The sequence below is a fragment of the Cynocephalus volans genome, unplaced genomic scaffold, assembly GCF_027409185.1.
Source record: "Cynocephalus volans isolate mCynVol1 unplaced genomic scaffold, mCynVol1.pri scaffold_35, whole genome shotgun sequence".
Taxonomy (NCBI): Eukaryota; Metazoa; Chordata; class Mammalia; order Dermoptera; family Cynocephalidae; genus Cynocephalus; species Cynocephalus volans.
The window spans coordinates 555,324-572,152 of record NW_026902463.1 but is presented as its reverse complement, the minus strand read 5'-3'; the positions used below and the strand labels follow the sequence as shown (position 1 = coordinate 572,152).

The following is a 16,829-nucleotide window of genomic DNA, read 5'->3' as shown; positions in this document are numbered from 1 at the left end:
CAAATTCACTTTACCTGATGAATCCCAAAGCCTCTCAACCTGAGCATCCCAAATCTCTTCAGCACGAAAGACCCAAAATCTTGTCCTGAAAAACCCCAAATACTATCAGCCTGAGAGACCCCAAATCCCCTCGACCTGAGAAACCCCCAGAACCTCAGCCTGAGAGACCCCAAATCTCATTGGCCTTGGAGACCCCCAATCTCCTCAGCCTGAGGGATTGCTGCTCCTTAGAGATCCAGGCTGCTTTACTCCCAGACTTTTCCAGAATCTCCTGGTGGAGATCCCAGAAGCCTTCCTATGAGAAATGTTCATTTCCTCTCGCTGGAGGAGAGCCCCGCTGGTCAGTGTAACCTGAGTCCCACCAGTCAGGGGCCCTCAAGGTCTCCATGGGACTCCCCTAGCCCTCACACCTCAGGTATCCCCTTGAAGACGCCTAGCCTTGACCCTCAGTCACCTTTGCCACCCTTCCTCAGATGCATCAAGATGCAGGGGAACTGAAACAAAACAGCTTACATTAGGTGGTCTGTGATGGCCAGCAGAGACCCCCCCATCCCGTCAATAGCCCCCAGACCTCCCCAACGCCCTCCAGTCCTTGCAGGGTCCCCACAACTTCCTGGTCTGGACACCCTGGCCAAGTGGAGAAGACAGAGCCTGGCTCTGGGCAGTGGTCTGGGCTGTGGCCCCCTCTCAACAACCTCTCTTTCCACAGGAGCTTTGGCCTTGCAGCTCGGAGACTCACGGGACCTTCTCTACCTTGGAGGTGGAGCAGGGCCTGCCATCCTGTCCCAGCACCATGAGCTCCAACATCTCCCCAGAGAAGAACCCTGAGGGAGATGCAGGGAGAACAGGGCGGAAGCCCATGGTGAGAGGTGGGGGAAGTCGAGCGAAGCTCCAAGCAGGATTTGTACGAAGGATGGAGAGGGGGTACTAGTGACAAGCAGCTGGTGTCTGGAGGGCCACAGACTTGTGGCCTGCAACTCTGTGTGACCCTGGCTGTGCATGTGCATGCAATGGGGACAATTGGTCCTGTCTGGGACATGAGGGCAAAAAGGAGACTAGAATCAAACTCTCTGTGTTGGGGAGAGCTAGGAAAATGCTGTGTTCTCTCAAACCGAACACAATCTGGGGAGGGAGGTAACGAACATCTTTATCCTTGTTTCATAGAGACCACCGCAAGACCCCAGCCTATGTTCTGATTGTTAAGATTACAAGGCAGAAGAAAAGGCCCCACTCGATCTTGTGATGTGTGCAGTAAATCACTGATGAACTATGTTATTTTCTCTAGGCTAAAGATGCTTCCAAAGACATTTCCATATACTTCTCCAAGGAAGAATGGGCAGAGATGGGAGAACTGGAGAAAATTCACTATAGGAATGTGAGAAGGAACGATAATGTGCTGATTAATTTAGGTAACTTCAAGTGCTGGTTGCAGACCGGCCTGCGAAATATAAAACAGGTCTTCTGTCCCCGTGTTATTTTGGCTCTCTCTTAGGCAGCTGCATGGGCCCACAGTTCCCTTCTGTATGGAGACAAATCTGGAGGGGTAATTTTGTTCTTCTTCATCATTTTTTTTTTTTTTTTTTTGTCAGTGCACAGCTGAGTATCGGCACTAGTCATGCAGAGCTCACATCTTGACCTTTTTCAAGACTCTCCCAGCACGCGCTGAGCCACACTGGCTTTGTGGTGCTTTCCATTGCCACCACCCTTTGTTCCTCCTCTCACCTCTTCCCTTTTAGGACAAAGATTTGGCTTCTTTCCAGGTGTCGGAGCCTCTCAACCAGCTTTCCTGTGTCACCAAAGGCAGACCAAGCACCATGTGGATGACACTGAGGATTCTGATGAAGAATGGACACCTCGACAGAAAGGTGAGGGGCCAGGAGGAATTAGAGGTGACCTCCTGAAACCATCCTGGGTTGAGGTCTCGGCTTTATCTCAGGAGTTAACAAAGGAGACCATGTTCTCTCAAAAACGTAAATGTTCAACAAACAAGCAAGGTGCAATACATTATATACAGTAAGAGGCTATTCATATAAAGGTTTTAAACCTGTAAAATAATTACATATTTTATTTACAGATACAGTAATAAGTGCTAAATGTATAAAAATCTGAATGTGAGTAAGAAATACCAAACTCAGAAGTTATTATCACAAGAGAAGGAGGAAGGGCTGGCAGGAGGCTTCACTGCGTCATAGTTACCTTTTTTGTTTGTTTTATTTTTACTTTTGAATTTTGAAATAAAAAGTAGAAATAAAAACATCTCAAGCAGCTGTGGCAGAATGTTGAAATGGGACTGCATGGTGGTGGATTTATGTTTTCCAGCATTATTCTCTGTACTTTTCTATACGTTTAAAGTTTACCATTCTTTAAAGTCATAAAGAAAGACTGGTTTTGCTAGACATTGTTAATTAATCAGCGGGAAATTAACTAAACTTTCATTGAACTGTAAATCCACCAAAAAGCTTTCTAACCCTAATGTCTTAATAGTTCAGTCATTGGATCAACGGTCTTAGAAGAAGACATGACTAACCCCATGGTTTGTCATACATCGTTATCTGCACTCAGTTGATCCCCCCCTTAGTCACTTTATCATCTCTTATCGAGAAATCTTGTGGGATTTCTACAAGAATTTTTTTTTTTTCCTTTTGAGATTTCTTATGAGAAATCACACAACGGCAACTTACCCTTCCTAACAATTTTTGAGTGTTTGATATTATTAACTATATACACACTGATGTGCAAGAAACTGCTAGAACTTTTTCATCTTGCATGACTAAAGCTACACCCGTTGAACAACAACACACCATTTCCTCCTGCCCCAGTTCTTGGCAACAATTCTACTTTGTTTCTGTGAATTTGATTACTTTAGATACCTCATATAAGTGAACCATGCCATATTTGTCTTATTGTGACTGGCTTCTTTAACTTATCAAAATGTCTTCGGTTTGTCCACGTCATAGCATTGGCAGGGTTTCTTTATGTTCTAAGGCTGAATAATAGCCCATTGTATTTATATACCACATTTTCTATATCTATTCACTTGTTGATGGATATTTAGGTTGCTTCCACCTCTTGGGGGGAATCTCTCTCTTCCTCTTCTTGTAAAAGCACTATTCCCATCATGAGGGCCCCACCCTCATGAACTCATCTAACCCTAATTACTTCCCCAAAGCTCCATCTCCCAATGTTATCACACCAGGAATTAGAATTTCAACATATGAATTTTGGAGGAGCAAAATCCAGTCATAGCACCCATTTTTTAACTGAGTTTTTTTGTTGTTGTTGAGTTGTAGGAGTTCTTTACATATTCTAGGTATTAACCCTTTTTCAGACATATGGTTTGTAAATATTTTCTCTCATTCTGTAGGTCGCCTTTTCACTCCACTGATTTTTTCTTTCAGTGCTCAGAAGTTTTCAGGCTTTACATAGTCTCTTTGTCTATTTTTGCTTTTGTCACTGATGCTTTTGGTGTCATTTCCAAGGAATCATGGCCAAATTCGATTTCTTGAGTCTTTCTCCCATGTCTTCTTCTTGGAGTTTTATACTTTTGGGTGTTAGATTAAGGCCTTTAATCTATTTTGATGTTATTCTTGTATGTAGTGTAAGATAAGGGTCAATCTCCATTCTTTTGCATATGGCGATCCAGTTTTCCCCATACCGTCTCTTGAAGAGACTGTCCTTTCCTCCATTGTGTGGTTTTGTTTAGCGTTTTTTCATGAAAGTTAAGCCAATTCATTTTTTAAAAGATAAATGTAATGGAAACCTTGTGAACACAAGAAGAAGCAGAGATGAGGTTTGGTGTTGTTTTCTTTGCTTTGTGGTGCGTGACCATTTACCTCAGTTGGTGAGAGTGTGGTGTTAACACCAAGACACTGGGTTCTCTTTTAAAAAAAAAAAAAACATTTTAAGAAAATTAGCAATGCCTCCAATAGAAGCAAAGGTCTTAATGTTACTTCAGAAACCGTTTTCAAATCACCCGTGGATAATACTTGGAATTGTCACTCTAGTTCAGAATTCTCTGTCCCTAATGAGAATCTTCTGAGCTGGGAAATATTTACCGACCAAAACACTGGTTTCTCATCACCTTTTAGTCAAACCTCCTCGGGCGGCCTTCAGAGTGGGACAGAGTAAACACCAGAAGGTGAGTAACTGAAAAATCCTATCGACAAGTCAATCTTCCTCATGGAAGATCCAAACACATGTAAGGGAAGGAGAATGTGCAGAGTATCCTAGGACTGCTGCCTTCCTTTTCTGATCTCTTCAGCACAATGTCTGACATCATCATTTTAAGAGTTAATAAGAAGAGCAAAAATAATCACTACCACTCGTTTTATTTTTGCAATATTTCAGACTTTATTTTAAGCATTTTACATGAATAAACTCACTCAAACCTTACAACTATAACTATAACCATTTTGTGGATGAAAAAACTGAGCTACAGAAATGTTTGAGATCACAGTCAGTAGTGGTTCAGTCTAATCCAATACTCCTTCATTCTCTAAAGTACTTACAAGCTCATTAAAGCTTTCGTGTTTTGTAAAGTTCATGTTGCCTTACCCGGACACCTTTACATTATTCATCGGACTGATTATTTCAACCTAATTCTTGTCTGCTGTGCTAAGTGAGAGATACGCTAAGACACTCTGAGGGAAACTTGCAAATATACAGTCAATTTGCACTGCGCACGGTCCCAGAGGAAGGCGGAGATAGTTCCTACTCTCTCATAAGGGATGCTTTCAGATGTGAGAAAGTTGCTCCAGGCCCTGAGAAGTTTGAGGTTTGACTGAGAAACAACAGATAGGAAAATGACTTAGCACTTCATGTATTTTACACTATCCAGTAGAAATGCATCCTGGTACTGATTTTAAACTCTCCTCCCTGTAGGAAGAAGTAACTACTCCTTTCTCTGGGCCCAAATTAGGCAAATGTCATGCTGTTTCGAATCATTTATTTAGCCTGCTGCTTCTGTATTGTGAGTTCTTTGAGAGCATGGTTCATACCCGATTTTTCTCAGGAGTCCCAGGTGAGGCTTAGAGCCCCTGAGGGCCCCCTGAATGTTTTCTGAATGATTCCAAGTTTTGCAAATTAAAATACGTGTAACAGGGTCAAGTAATGCTGAAGATAATATCTTTGAATTAGATTTCAACTGTAGAGATGGTTGAGGAGGTAAATCGATGTCAGGACTATAAGAGAAATTATTAATCTCATGTTTGCACTGTATTTAACAACTCGCAAAACACTTTGGTGAACATTATTGCATTTCATGTTCACTATACCATTAAGAATGAGAATGCATGCCAATTTGTGGATCAGAAAGCTGAGTAGAATTAGCTAATAGTACACCCTTCCTTAAGTAGAATTGGTACAGGAACCAGTTCATTCAATTCCAAAGTTAAATATTCCTTCCAGGTTATGGCAGTTTGCAACTCTTAGCATCACTTTCTTAGTTGTCTGCATACATTTATACCAACTGTTTCTTCTCTTCCCAACCTCACTGTTCATTTTCTAGATGTGTGTTGTACCCTCTGTGCTTTTCTACATTTCTCTTTCAATCAAAAGTCTACTAGTTCATAGAAGATCCCCTCTTTTTCTCTATAAGCCCCTACCTCCTTCTTTCAAAGACCTGGTTGAGTCTCCTGCTAGTATTCCAAAATATTCTCCCTCCCTCACTCTAACGTATATAGAGAAAGTTGAAAGAAAAGAGCCTTAAGACATGGGTTCTAGTCCTGGAGTCACTACCCAATCAGGCCTTTCCCTTTCTCTCTGGTATTCAGACACTCCAGGTTTTTCAAGGGACTGTTGAACAAAACTCCTACATGTGAAAACCTGTTGCAAGCCCTAAGAAACTAAATAAATGTATGTTGGTTTTTAATATGTGACTCTCACATTAAAGGGAATGTCCAGGGCACTGTTAAGTAATGAATCTAGTTTGAAGAAATTGCCCGGAACAACAGATTTCCTGAACACAAGTGACTCAGAGAAGGCCCAGAAACGAGTGTCCCCTCCTGCAGAAGCAAGTACCTCCAGACGGCACTCTAGACAAAAATTGGGTAAGAGAAAATAATTTGGGGACTTTATCCCCTCTAGGTCCTTTAGAAAAGTTGATGAGTATGGTCTAGATATGTGGCGAAGACTTTCAATAGGCCTGCACTTAAGCTGGACTATGCTGAGACCAGAAGTTAGGTACTGTACTGAATAGCATGTGGGAACACCAACTCTGAAGTCACACGCTTGTTTTAATCCACGCAGAATCATTAGGGCCTTGGGCAGACATTATAAATTCTCTGCACTCCTTAAAGCTAATCTGTAAAATGAAGATAAACACATATAGCTCATATATGTTTTAAAAGCATTAAATTAAATATAAAAGAACTGATACATACAACTGTGATAATAGAGACCACATTTTCTTATTGTACATCCATGCCTTTGTTCCATGCCTAATATGTAATGCACCCTCAACAAATATTTTGTGGATAAATAAATGCATGAATGAACTGTTTTGTAAGTAGAAAGTTTGGGAGGTTCAATCTGATCATGGGAATCCAGAAACTTAAATTGACTTATGCATCTGTAGTCAGTGTGGAGTCTTAGTCTCTCTGAAATAATAGTTAAGAGGTACTGAAGGGGTGGGGAGCCAGAGTATGTAGAAGGATAGATAATAATTTGATGGTAAGAGATTTCACATCTTCTGAAAAAACAGAAACAAACACTCCAGACTCCTAACTTCACTCACTTACTCTTCTCCAATGTAGAACTCGAGAGAAAGGAGATTGAAGTGAAGGTGTACAGCCTGCGAGAAAGAAAGGGTCGGTCATACAAAGAGGTCGATGAGCCTCAGGATGATGACTACCTGTGTAAGTGACCCTTTTGGCCCACTCATGGAGAAGGCTATATCCCGGTAGAATAATTTTATCTTGTTGTTTGACCCCAAATCATTCCTTTACTCTGGTGGCTTGGGATACAGGATTGAGGCTAAATTATGTAACTGCTGGGCTCTTTCTGAAGCTCTTTATATCCAGGAACATGCACTATACTTTTCCAAATCCCTGCTGCTCTCACCTCCAGATTGTGAGAAATGCCAGGACTACTTCATCGACAGCTGTGTGGCTCATGGACCCCCTACCTTTGTAAAGGACAGTGCAGTGGACAAGGGGCATCCCAACCGCTCAGCCCTCACTTTGCCCCCTGGGCTGAGAATTGGGCCGTCGCGCATCCCTGAGGCCGGGCTTGGAGTATGGAATGAGGCATCCGATCTTCCACTGGGTCTGCACTTTGGCCCCTTTGAGGGCCAGATCACAGAAGATGAAGAGGCAGCCAACAGTGGCTACTCCTGGATGGTGAGAAGGGCCTACCTTACCCCATCTTCTGGCTTCCTATATCCCTTCTGTGCCTTTGGTGGGACATCACCTTCTACATGCTAGAACATGGATACTGGCAACATGGTTAGCTCTGTGTACTTAGTGGTCTTTGCATGAACCTGGAACTCCTATTTAAAGGTCAGAGGGTGAGTGGGAGAAAAGTGGCACAGAGACAGAAAAAGTGCATTCTCCCTATGGGGCCTCAGCTCTGACTGGACAAATCAACTCAGATGTGTAGATTATGCTGAGGAGTACACAGCATGTGCCACCATTGGCGGCTGAATCCATGCAGGCTCAAAATGCATCGATGACAGTACAATAAAATAATTCTGATTATTACCTGCCCCTCAACCCCAAAATGACTAACTTATTTTTCTGAAACTCAGATCACCAAGGGGAGAAACTGCTATGAGTATGTGGATGGAAAGGACAAATCTCGGGCCAACTGGATGAGGTAAGGCCAATAGGTTTCGGGTTCCAGCAGGGACACTCATCTCTCTCAAGCTCGGCTTCTTTCCTCCTCAGCATGCTTCCCTCGATGGATTTTACACTCTCTGTTCTCCTTACAATGTTCTTTCATATAATGAACATCCAGGAAAAAAGAGATAAAATATAAATATTACCATTTCTTTTATGAAAAAACTAAATGTCTATGATAGACAAAATTGGGGCACCAGAATAAACGCTGAGGAGCCTAGATTCATTGGGGATGCTGGATTCGCACTTTCATTGATCTAATCAGCATTTATTAAGCACTTACTATATTCTTGTTTAGAAAATGGAGTACATCACATGAACAGATCACACAACCCATGCCCTCGTGGAGGACTATTGCGCGGAGATGTGAAACATTTGATTATAGGAGAAGTACACAAGGCCAAGACAACCTAAAACAAGGGACCTTTAAACTGTGAGGGCAGGAAATCTTGCCAGCTTCAATGAAATTAAAACCTGAAGCCTGAGAAGTGAGCTGCAGGGTGGTCACGGGCCTCTGTGCTGCATGGGCCAGCCCCTTTCCATGAGGGACTCTCATTTTATTAGAAGATAAGAATATGGACATACTGTTATTATTCTGTATTTTCATGCTAGGACAAAGGGACCTCTAAGTTTCTATGGAAACCCAGGGAGGCAGGTGAATGGCACTGGGGTAAACTATGGGAGATTAGAGAAAGGTCTCTTAAAAGAAGATAGACTTGTGCTGAGTAAAGAATGATGTGTGCTAATCCAGAAGCGGAGTACATGATTGATCAAACACCAAATTCTGTGCTATCAGCAGAAATCGATTGAGAGTTTAGAGAAGTGAGAAGTTAGTATTTTATGGCCAATCAAGGTGGAGGTAAGTTTGTAATTGGGCTTTGAAGAATGGATAAGTAGGCAAAGGGGGGGAAAGCATTCCAGGCAGGATGAGCACCATAAGCAGGACTTGGAGAAAGAGGCTTAGGTATGAACAGCAGGTTCCTGGAGGAGGGTAACGGCATGGCCCGTCACAGCATGGGGGCCTTGACCATCTGGTGACAAGCCCAACACGGCCCTGGCAGGTAGTGGAGACTCACTGCCTGTTATTTTCTGTCCCTTTGTCTGCCTCAACCCCAGGTATGTGAACTGTGCCCGGGATGATGAGGAGCAGAACCTGGTGGCCTTTCAATACCACGGGCAGATCTTCTATCGAACTTGCCAGGTCATCAGGCCGGGCTGTGAACTGCTGGTCTGGTACGGGGATGAATATGGCCAGGAGCTGGGTATCAAGCGGGACAGCAAGTGGAAGAAAGAGCTCACAGCAGGGAGAGGTGGGCACCACTATTATTCTTTAAATAGAACAGAAGAGAAAGAATTCTCCTTGGGAATTTTCATGGTACAACTCTTAAGTAGAGTAAAAGGCAGTCGAAAGATGGAAAAATTTCAAATCAGGTGCTTCTGAAATTAAGGATTCATTTCATTTGCCTTTGACTCTTAGGGACAATTTATATTTTGAAATTTCTGTTCTTATTTTATTTTTTTAACTTCTTTATATGAAAAATATATAACAACATATAGTCCTGACAGGCTTAGAGACAAAGAAAAAGTCTCAAGCACCTACCAGCTCTTTTATCAAGGCAGTTTCATCTGGCTCTTTTAATTGTTTCTTAATTTCTTCCATATTTCTAAATAACATGCATATATTGTTTTTCATTCATTCATTATTTCAATTAGTTGTCACGTGAATTCCTACTCTGTGCCAGACGATGTTCCAGGAACAGGAAATACACACAGAACAGGATGATCAGAATATGTGCTCTTGAGCAGCTGACACGTGAATTAAGGAAACACGCAGACACGCACAGGCATGTGCATATCAGACAGTGATTCGTGCTTTCAAGAAAACTAATCCAGAAAAGAGCCTAGAGATCATCATGAGGGGAGGGAGGGTGTGACAAGGGATGGTCAGGGAAGTTTCTTCTCAGGACATAACATTTGAGAGGTGCAGAGTTGTGGGCAAAGGACTCCAGGCAGAGGGAGCAGCTCGTGCAACAGCCCTGAGGCAGGAGAGAGTGAGGGTGTTTGAGGAATGGCTGAGACCACCCAGGTGAAGGAAGCAGAGAAGGGAGCAGAGGTCAGAGAGATACACAGAAGCCTGGACATGTAGTGCCCATGATTTCTGCCCAGAAACTGGGGATTTTCCTAAGATGGAAACAATTGTGGAGTTTTGGTTAATTTTCAGAAAATAAACTGCAGTGGGTAATCCCATCAGAGGCCACTTTAGACTCCAGGTAAGAGAGGATGGTGGGTTGGATAAAGGTGGAAGTCAGGAGGTAAAAAGTCTGATTAGGGATACAATTAAAACAGAACTTTCTATTAAATTTGAAATGGCCTAAGACTGAATGAAATAACTCAAGTAGGAATATTTGGCGTGTCACCCAAGGAAGGACATATTTTCATTTTATGATTTGTGGACAGAGAGAGAAGCAATTCACAATCTAGTTTAGGCAGCAGGAACCAGAGTCCTTTACTCAAGGGGGACTGGACCACTCTGAATCCCACTTCCTGATGGAGAACCAGGTACACAAGAGTCCTCAATTAAATGTCTTTGACTGGGGAAACTCAAATTCAGTGCTCTTTAACCACTACTCTACACTGCCTTCTACATTTGTGCATCTCCAGACAAAGTGGCTCCTGACTTTATAGATCCCTTTCCCCTCATAAGAAAAGTCACTAAGGATGAGTCCATCCATAACAGCCCCTTTTCGTATTGCTATAACACAATACCTGCGACTGGATAGTTTATAAAGAACAGAGGTTTATTTGGCTTATGATACTGGGACAGCTGCATCTGGCATGAGCCTCAGGCTGCTTCTACTCATGGTGGAAAGTGGCAGGCAGCTGGCAGGTACAAGCGGCAAGAGGAAGCATGAGAAAGAGAGATGGGGGAGGTGGTAGGGTCTTTTAAACAACTAGCTCTCGTGGTAACTAATAGAGTGAGATCTCACTCACTACTGCCACCTTCCAGGGAGAACATTAATTCATTCATGAGGGATCTTCCCCCCATGACTCAAACAGCTCCCAACACTGCCATATTGGGGATCAGAATTTCACATGAGTTTTGAGGGTTCAACACATCCAAAATCTATCACCATCTACGTAATCCAAAGTCAGTTATTATTTCTCAGTAGAATAAAATAGCTGCAGATGCTCTATCAGGAAAAGTACCCAGAGATTAGGGGGAGAAGACGATATGATATGACCCAGAAGATACTTGTAGTGTGTGTGGCAAAGTCACTGCAGTTCCTTCTGTATAAAGACTGAAGCTGCCTCTGATGCTACTGAAGGTCCCTGGTTTGGCTGGTACATAGACAAGGCCCTTGACCTAGGCTTTCTGGATTTCTGTGGAAGTTGTAGAGAACAAAAAATGGAATGAAAAAAGACTGTAAAGGAACACTCGGTGGGAGACAGCAGGCGTTACCACATGAGGAATGATTAGGGGAGCAGGCCTTACCATACAACAAAGCAGATGTCCCAGACAGTGTTGTCTACACCTCCCCTAACCAAAAACTTCCTCTTTCAGCAGAACAAAAGCCAGAGATCCACCCATGTTCTTCAAGCCCTCTGGCCTTCTCCAGTCAGAAATTCCTCAGGCAACATGTGGAACACAATCACTCCTCTCAGACCTTCCCAGGGACATCTGCAAGAGAACTTCTCCAGCCAGGGAATCTCCATCTAGTTGGTCAGAATCAGGAGCAGCAACGTTCTGATCCACACAGCTGGAATGACAAGGCTGAAGGTCAAGAGGTCAAAGAAGGGTCCAACCCCTTATATAAAAGGACAAAGCAGAGGAGAATTTCAAACACATTTTAAAGCCCACCCAAAGGACTAATGGGGAGTTCTCAAGAAGAGTCCAGAACAGGCCAGAAAGTGTGTCCAGAGGACACAGGCAAATTATTTGTGGGGTTAGGAATCTCAAGAATTGCAAAAGTCAAGTTTGGAGAGTGTGGGAGAGGCTTCAGTAACAAGTCAGGCCTCATCCTACACCAGAGGACACACACAGGGGAGAAGCCCTACCTTTGCGGGGAGTGTGGGAGGGGCTTTAGCCAAAAGCCACACCTCGTCCAACACCAGAGGACACACACAGGGGAGAAGCCCTACCTTTGCGGGGAGTGTGGGAGGGGCTTTAGCCAAAAGCCACACCTCGTCCAACACCAGAGGACACACACAGGGGAGAAGCCCCAGCAATAAAACCACATCTCAACAGAGAGAGAGGTGGCCACCACACACCTCCACGCCCCAGCACTGAGGGGGCTTCAGAGAACGTCTTTTGACCTCTTGCCTTCCCCAGGAGTGTCGAAAAAGATGTAAGTGATCAAACACACCCTCCACTTTCATGACCAGAGATGAGGCAGAAAATGTGGGGGGGCCGGGATTCCTTTAGGGCTCACGGGCTATGGACAGGTACAGATCCCCTCCATGTCCCGCATGGCTCCCCTCTATGTTCTTCTGGCCTCCTTTTCCAATAAACGTTGTTCCCACACAAACCTGCAGCACGGGCTGTGTACCTCGTCCCCAGTTCCGAAGGTGAGAGAGTCCGGGAGGCCACGGGAACTCAGACTCTCAGCAGGGTCTCACGGGAACCAAGTCCCACTTAAATCACCTCCTGGGCCCAGGGAGAGAACCAGGGGAGGAGATGGAGACAGGGATGGGTCGGGAGGGGACCACCCCCACCAGCGACCCATGGTCTCTCCCGTTACCCCCATCTCTGTAGCCTCAGAGGCGAAAGCCAGGCCCAGACACGAGTGGGAACTCAAGAGAAAAGGAAAAGAAGTCAGGAAACCAGTTGGCCAAGGCCCCAACTTCTTCTCAATGGGTCCAGTCATCAGGTTGGGTATCAGGTATCATAGCAGAGGGGGCAATTGCAGCCCCAGGATCTAGGGCACGTTTACAGAGCAGGGCTTCAGTGGTGGGGTATTCCCAAACCCTTTAATGACAGAGGCCTCGTTCCTGTCGGGTCCTGACCACATGAGCCAAGTCACTAAACCTCTCTTGAAACAGTAAGGCTAAGCCTGTGAACCAAACTGACTCCATTTTCCCTGCAGAAGACACTTTGTTACTTTTCCACTCCTCAGTCATGAGACCCCTCCATGCAAATGATTACCCCATGGGCTGCCCTGACAAAACAGACTGACATAAGACAGGAAACAGATATTTCCTGAGTGGCAAAACCCCTCCCCAAGGCTTGTTTACTATAATTGTAAAAGTTACAGATTAACCTAAGACTGCTTTAGGAATTCCCACCTGTGCACAAAGTGTCAAGGTGACTGCTACAATGACCCTCCTGGGGTGACAATGATGAATAGCACTGCCTACTGAGCATGCACCCATGACACAACCAGGAAGAACAGAACGGAACACCTCCTGTGATGCTGCCTGCCACCCCTTAACTCCTTTCCTATAAAAAGACCCTGAGCAGCTCCCCTGGGGGGGCTAGCTTTACTGTTGCTACCCCCCTCATGCATAAGTCCATCTCCTCTTTTAATAAAGCGCTGCTTGCTCTATTGCTGGGTACATTGTTCATTTCTATGACTTTGGAATCCGAGAACCTAATTTAATCACTGGCAAAAATTGGAAGGGCATCGGAGAGGACCCCAGCTGCAAGAGGCAAGTGGCCACTGGGACTATTTTGCTCCCATGTCTCTGCTGCTGGCAGATCTCTCCTGGAGTCCCTGGCCTAAGTTCTGACAAGTCAATGCTTCATTCTCTTTACGTTTCTCTGACTTTCCCGGCCCTCTTCTGTTTGCTGGATTGTATCCACGTCTGTACAGGTGCACCGTGGAGGGCTCCTGGCTATGCTTTGTTTTTCTGATTTAAATCTAGTTGGTACTTTTCTTCTTTATGCTGAAAACAAAGGGGAGAACTGCTTTTATCAATTCTTGTTAATGGAGTAGGTTGGCCCCGCAGATTGGGACTAGGCTGAACTGGACCCCACTGCTCCTCTTTTCTCTTTGTTTGTTTGCTTGGTCAGAAATTTAGTTGAATACGTGTAATCTGAATAAACCTTCCAATCCTTGCATCAGCTTTTGGACTTCGAGGTCATTTGTTTAATGCGAGAGGGCAGGGCAAGCCTGGCCGGTTGGTAACACTCTGTGCCTCAGTTTCTTTGTCAGAAGAACAGGGAGAGTATATGTTCCTGCCTGTACGAGTTTGTCAGGGCTGCCATAACAAAATACCAAGAACAGGGCTTCAGCAGCAGAGCTCTATCCTCTCACAGTCCTGGAGGCTGGCAGGCCAAGATTGAGGTGTGGCAGGGCCAGTTTCTCGTGAGGCCCTCTTCTCCCTGTGTCCTCGCGTGGTCTTTTCACTATGCACAAGCATCCCTTCTTTGTGCTCAAATTCCCTCTTATAAGAACAGGACATTTAATTAGGGCCAGCCCTAACACACAACCTCATTTTATCACTGTGAGACCACATACAGTCACATTCTGAGCTACTGGCGGTTAGGGTTTCAACTTATGAACTGGGGTGGGGGAGCACAATTCAGCTCATAGTACTACCTCACAGAGCTGTTGCAGGGTTACTGAATGAGTGTAACGTGCTTAGCACCATGTCTGGCACATGGTAAGTACTCAGTAAAAGTTAGCTATTGATATTATTATGTATGTCTGTGATTGCTTGTATATCTTTGAAAGGCAGACTGGTATGGCATGAATTGTGTTTCCCCCAAAAGTCATAATCCCCAGTACCTGTGAATATGACCTCGTTTGGAGATAGGGTCTTTACAGACGATCAGGGTAAGATGATGTCATTATCATGGGCCTATAATCCAATACGACTGGTGTCTTTACGGAAAGAGGAAGTTTGGGTATAGGAAAGACGTGCACGGGGGAAGCCGGCCATCTACAAGCCAAGGCCGCTGCAGCCGCTGGAAGCTGGGAGAGAAGCATGGGGCAGGTTCTTCCCCACAGCCTCAGAAGGAGCCAGTCCTGCTGACACTCGATCTTGAGCTTGTGCCCCAGAACGGTGAGAGAGGACACCTTGCTGTTCAAGCTTCAGCTGTTCGAGCTGCCCGGCCCGTGGTCCTCTGTTGTGGCAGCCCCTGGAAACTCATGCGCAGACTGCCCTTTACACTCCTAAACACCTAGAGCCCAGTCTAGCCCTGGCGATGCCGCAGGCGTGCTGTAAGTAGGTTCTGAGTCTGCTGCGAAGTTTCACCGTCTCTCTGGGTTGAAATCACGTGTCCTCATCAAGCACTCACTGCTGGTTCCCAGAAGTTCCTTCATGATATTTAAGGTGCTGGAGTCATGAACTAATTCTTTCATTTTTTTTTTGAAAGTATGATTTTCCTGATGTTTTCCCCCTAAGTTCTCCCAAGAGGTCCTCCAGGAAAAAAAAAAAAAAAAAAAAAAAATTATGACTCTTTTATTCTGCAGGTGTCTGGGAAATGGAGGAGGGGGAGAGAATCTATCCCAGTTCTCCTGTCCCTGGAGATCAGAATTCCCCCCAAGCCTTGCTGAAGTCCTGTTGCAGCTGGGAACAGGTGAAAACCTGCTATTTAGTTTTTGGAGAGTCAGATAAACAGGCCGTTTGCGGCAGCACCGGTGTGGGCTCAGGGGTGAGAAGAGGGCTGGGATCCAGCTGCTCCCCTGGATAGCTCAAGCAGCAGCTTCTCTGCCCTGCTTCTGTCATCCAAACAGGCCGTGGACACCTTGGAGTTAGGGGGCGGCCTCCTCGATACACAGTGCCATGCAGAGTGGGAACCGTGGAAACCGCAGCACGTGCGGAAAGTCCCAAAGCCAGGAGGCAGTGCTGACACCGCTAGACCCTCCCTAGGGCAGAGCGCCTCTGCTGCCCCCCACCCCAGCGATGCACAGCAGAGCAGCCCTCTGAGCCACCAGCCTGCGCCATGGCAACTTCACAGCAGCTGGATTTAGAGGCGTGACGCGTCTGAACTGAGAGGCTCGAGCTACCGAGGCCGCTGCCGTGTGTAGCTCAGAACCGGCCTCAGCCAGGATGGCCCCTGACCACCCTCGGGGTCTGCTGGTGACAGACGTCCCCTCGTCCCTTCCTTGTCATCGCTATGCTGATGACACAAGCACTGCCGCCTCCAGCCTGGGCTCCTCTCCCCAGTGCCAGGTGCATCTATGCAGCCACCAAGTGGCCACCTCCCCTGGGGGCTAAGCGGTGTCCAGACAACAGAGATGGGGTCTGCTGTGCCTATCCTGGGGCGTCACTCTGAGCCAGACATAGGGACTGTCCCCCACCCCCCACTCCCCTTCATGCCCCAGCTCTGCACGTTAGTGCTCCTGACGGTTCCTCCTCCAGAATCTAATCCCACCACTCACATCACCTGAAGCCACAGCCCCATCAAGCCCCCACCTGTGTCACTGCCCAACACACTCCTCACCCCCAGCATCGCATACCCAGGCCCATGAGGCTTCCCGGATCAAATGTCAGACTAGGGCACCCCAACTCCCAGCTCCTGAGGGTCCCCATGTTTGCTGAGCGTCTGTTGCGGGGGACGTCACACGGCCCTGAGGTCCTCCTCAGGCTTCCCCTTAGCTTCCTGACGCCAAGCACTCCTGGGCGGGTCACATGGGCACCCCAGTAGGTCAAAGTGACACAGCCTGATGGAAGACACCCCAGAACTGCTCAACTCAGGAGGGGACTTGCCCCCTCACCATGGGATTAGTAGTGTCAGTGGATTTCCCAGCTGGAACTCCAATCCCTGCACATGGAGTGTCCCCCAAGCCACCACATCACCCCATGGGACTTGAGGTGAGAGGGACTAGCACACATCTTAGCCCTAAGAAGGGTGCATGGGGTACACCAAGTCTCCCCAAAGCTTATGTGTTGGAGTCCTGACCCCAGAATGTGACTCAGAATGCAACTGTGTTTGGAGATGGGGTCTTTAAAGAGGTGATTAAGATAAAATGAGGTCACAAGGGTGGGCCCTAATCCAATAGGATTGATGTCCTTATAAGAAGAGAAGATTAGGACACAGACACACAT

At 45.8% G+C, this 16,829-nt stretch overlaps 1 protein-coding gene across 1 annotated transcript; it reads left to right on the top strand.

The window, feature by feature from the left end:
• The first annotated feature begins 793 nt into the window (after positions 1 to 793).
• On the top strand, positions 794 to 15,759 carry LOC134369071 (histone-lysine N-methyltransferase PRDM7-like). The gene is made up of 10 exons (XM_063085260.1): positions 794 to 869; positions 1,293 to 1,409; positions 1,761 to 1,865; positions 4,089 to 4,138; positions 5,891 to 6,047; positions 6,753 to 6,854; positions 7,066 to 7,337; positions 7,745 to 7,812; positions 8,952 to 9,210; positions 15,682 to 15,759. The coding sequence occupies exons 1-10, from the start codon at positions 794 to 796 to the stop codon at positions 15,757 to 15,759; spliced, it is 1,284 nt and encodes a 427-aa protein (XP_062941330.1).
• The last annotated feature ends 1,070 nt before the right edge of the window (positions 15,760 to 16,829 follow it).

Bases quoted from the DNA above. Each gene is read 5' to 3' on its own strand.
- LOC134369071 (XM_063085260.1), top strand. From the start codon at position 794: ATGAGCTCCAACATCTCCCCAGAGAAGAACCCTGAGGGAGATGCAGGG. The intron at 4,139-5,890 runs GTGAGTAACTGA...CTCACATTAAAG, and splicing joins GACAGAGTAAACACCAGAAG to GGAATGTCCAGGGCACTGTT. The intron at 7,338-7,744 runs GTGAGAAGGGCC...TCTGAAACTCAG, and splicing joins ACAGTGGCTACTCCTGGATG to ATCACCAAGGGGAGAAACTG.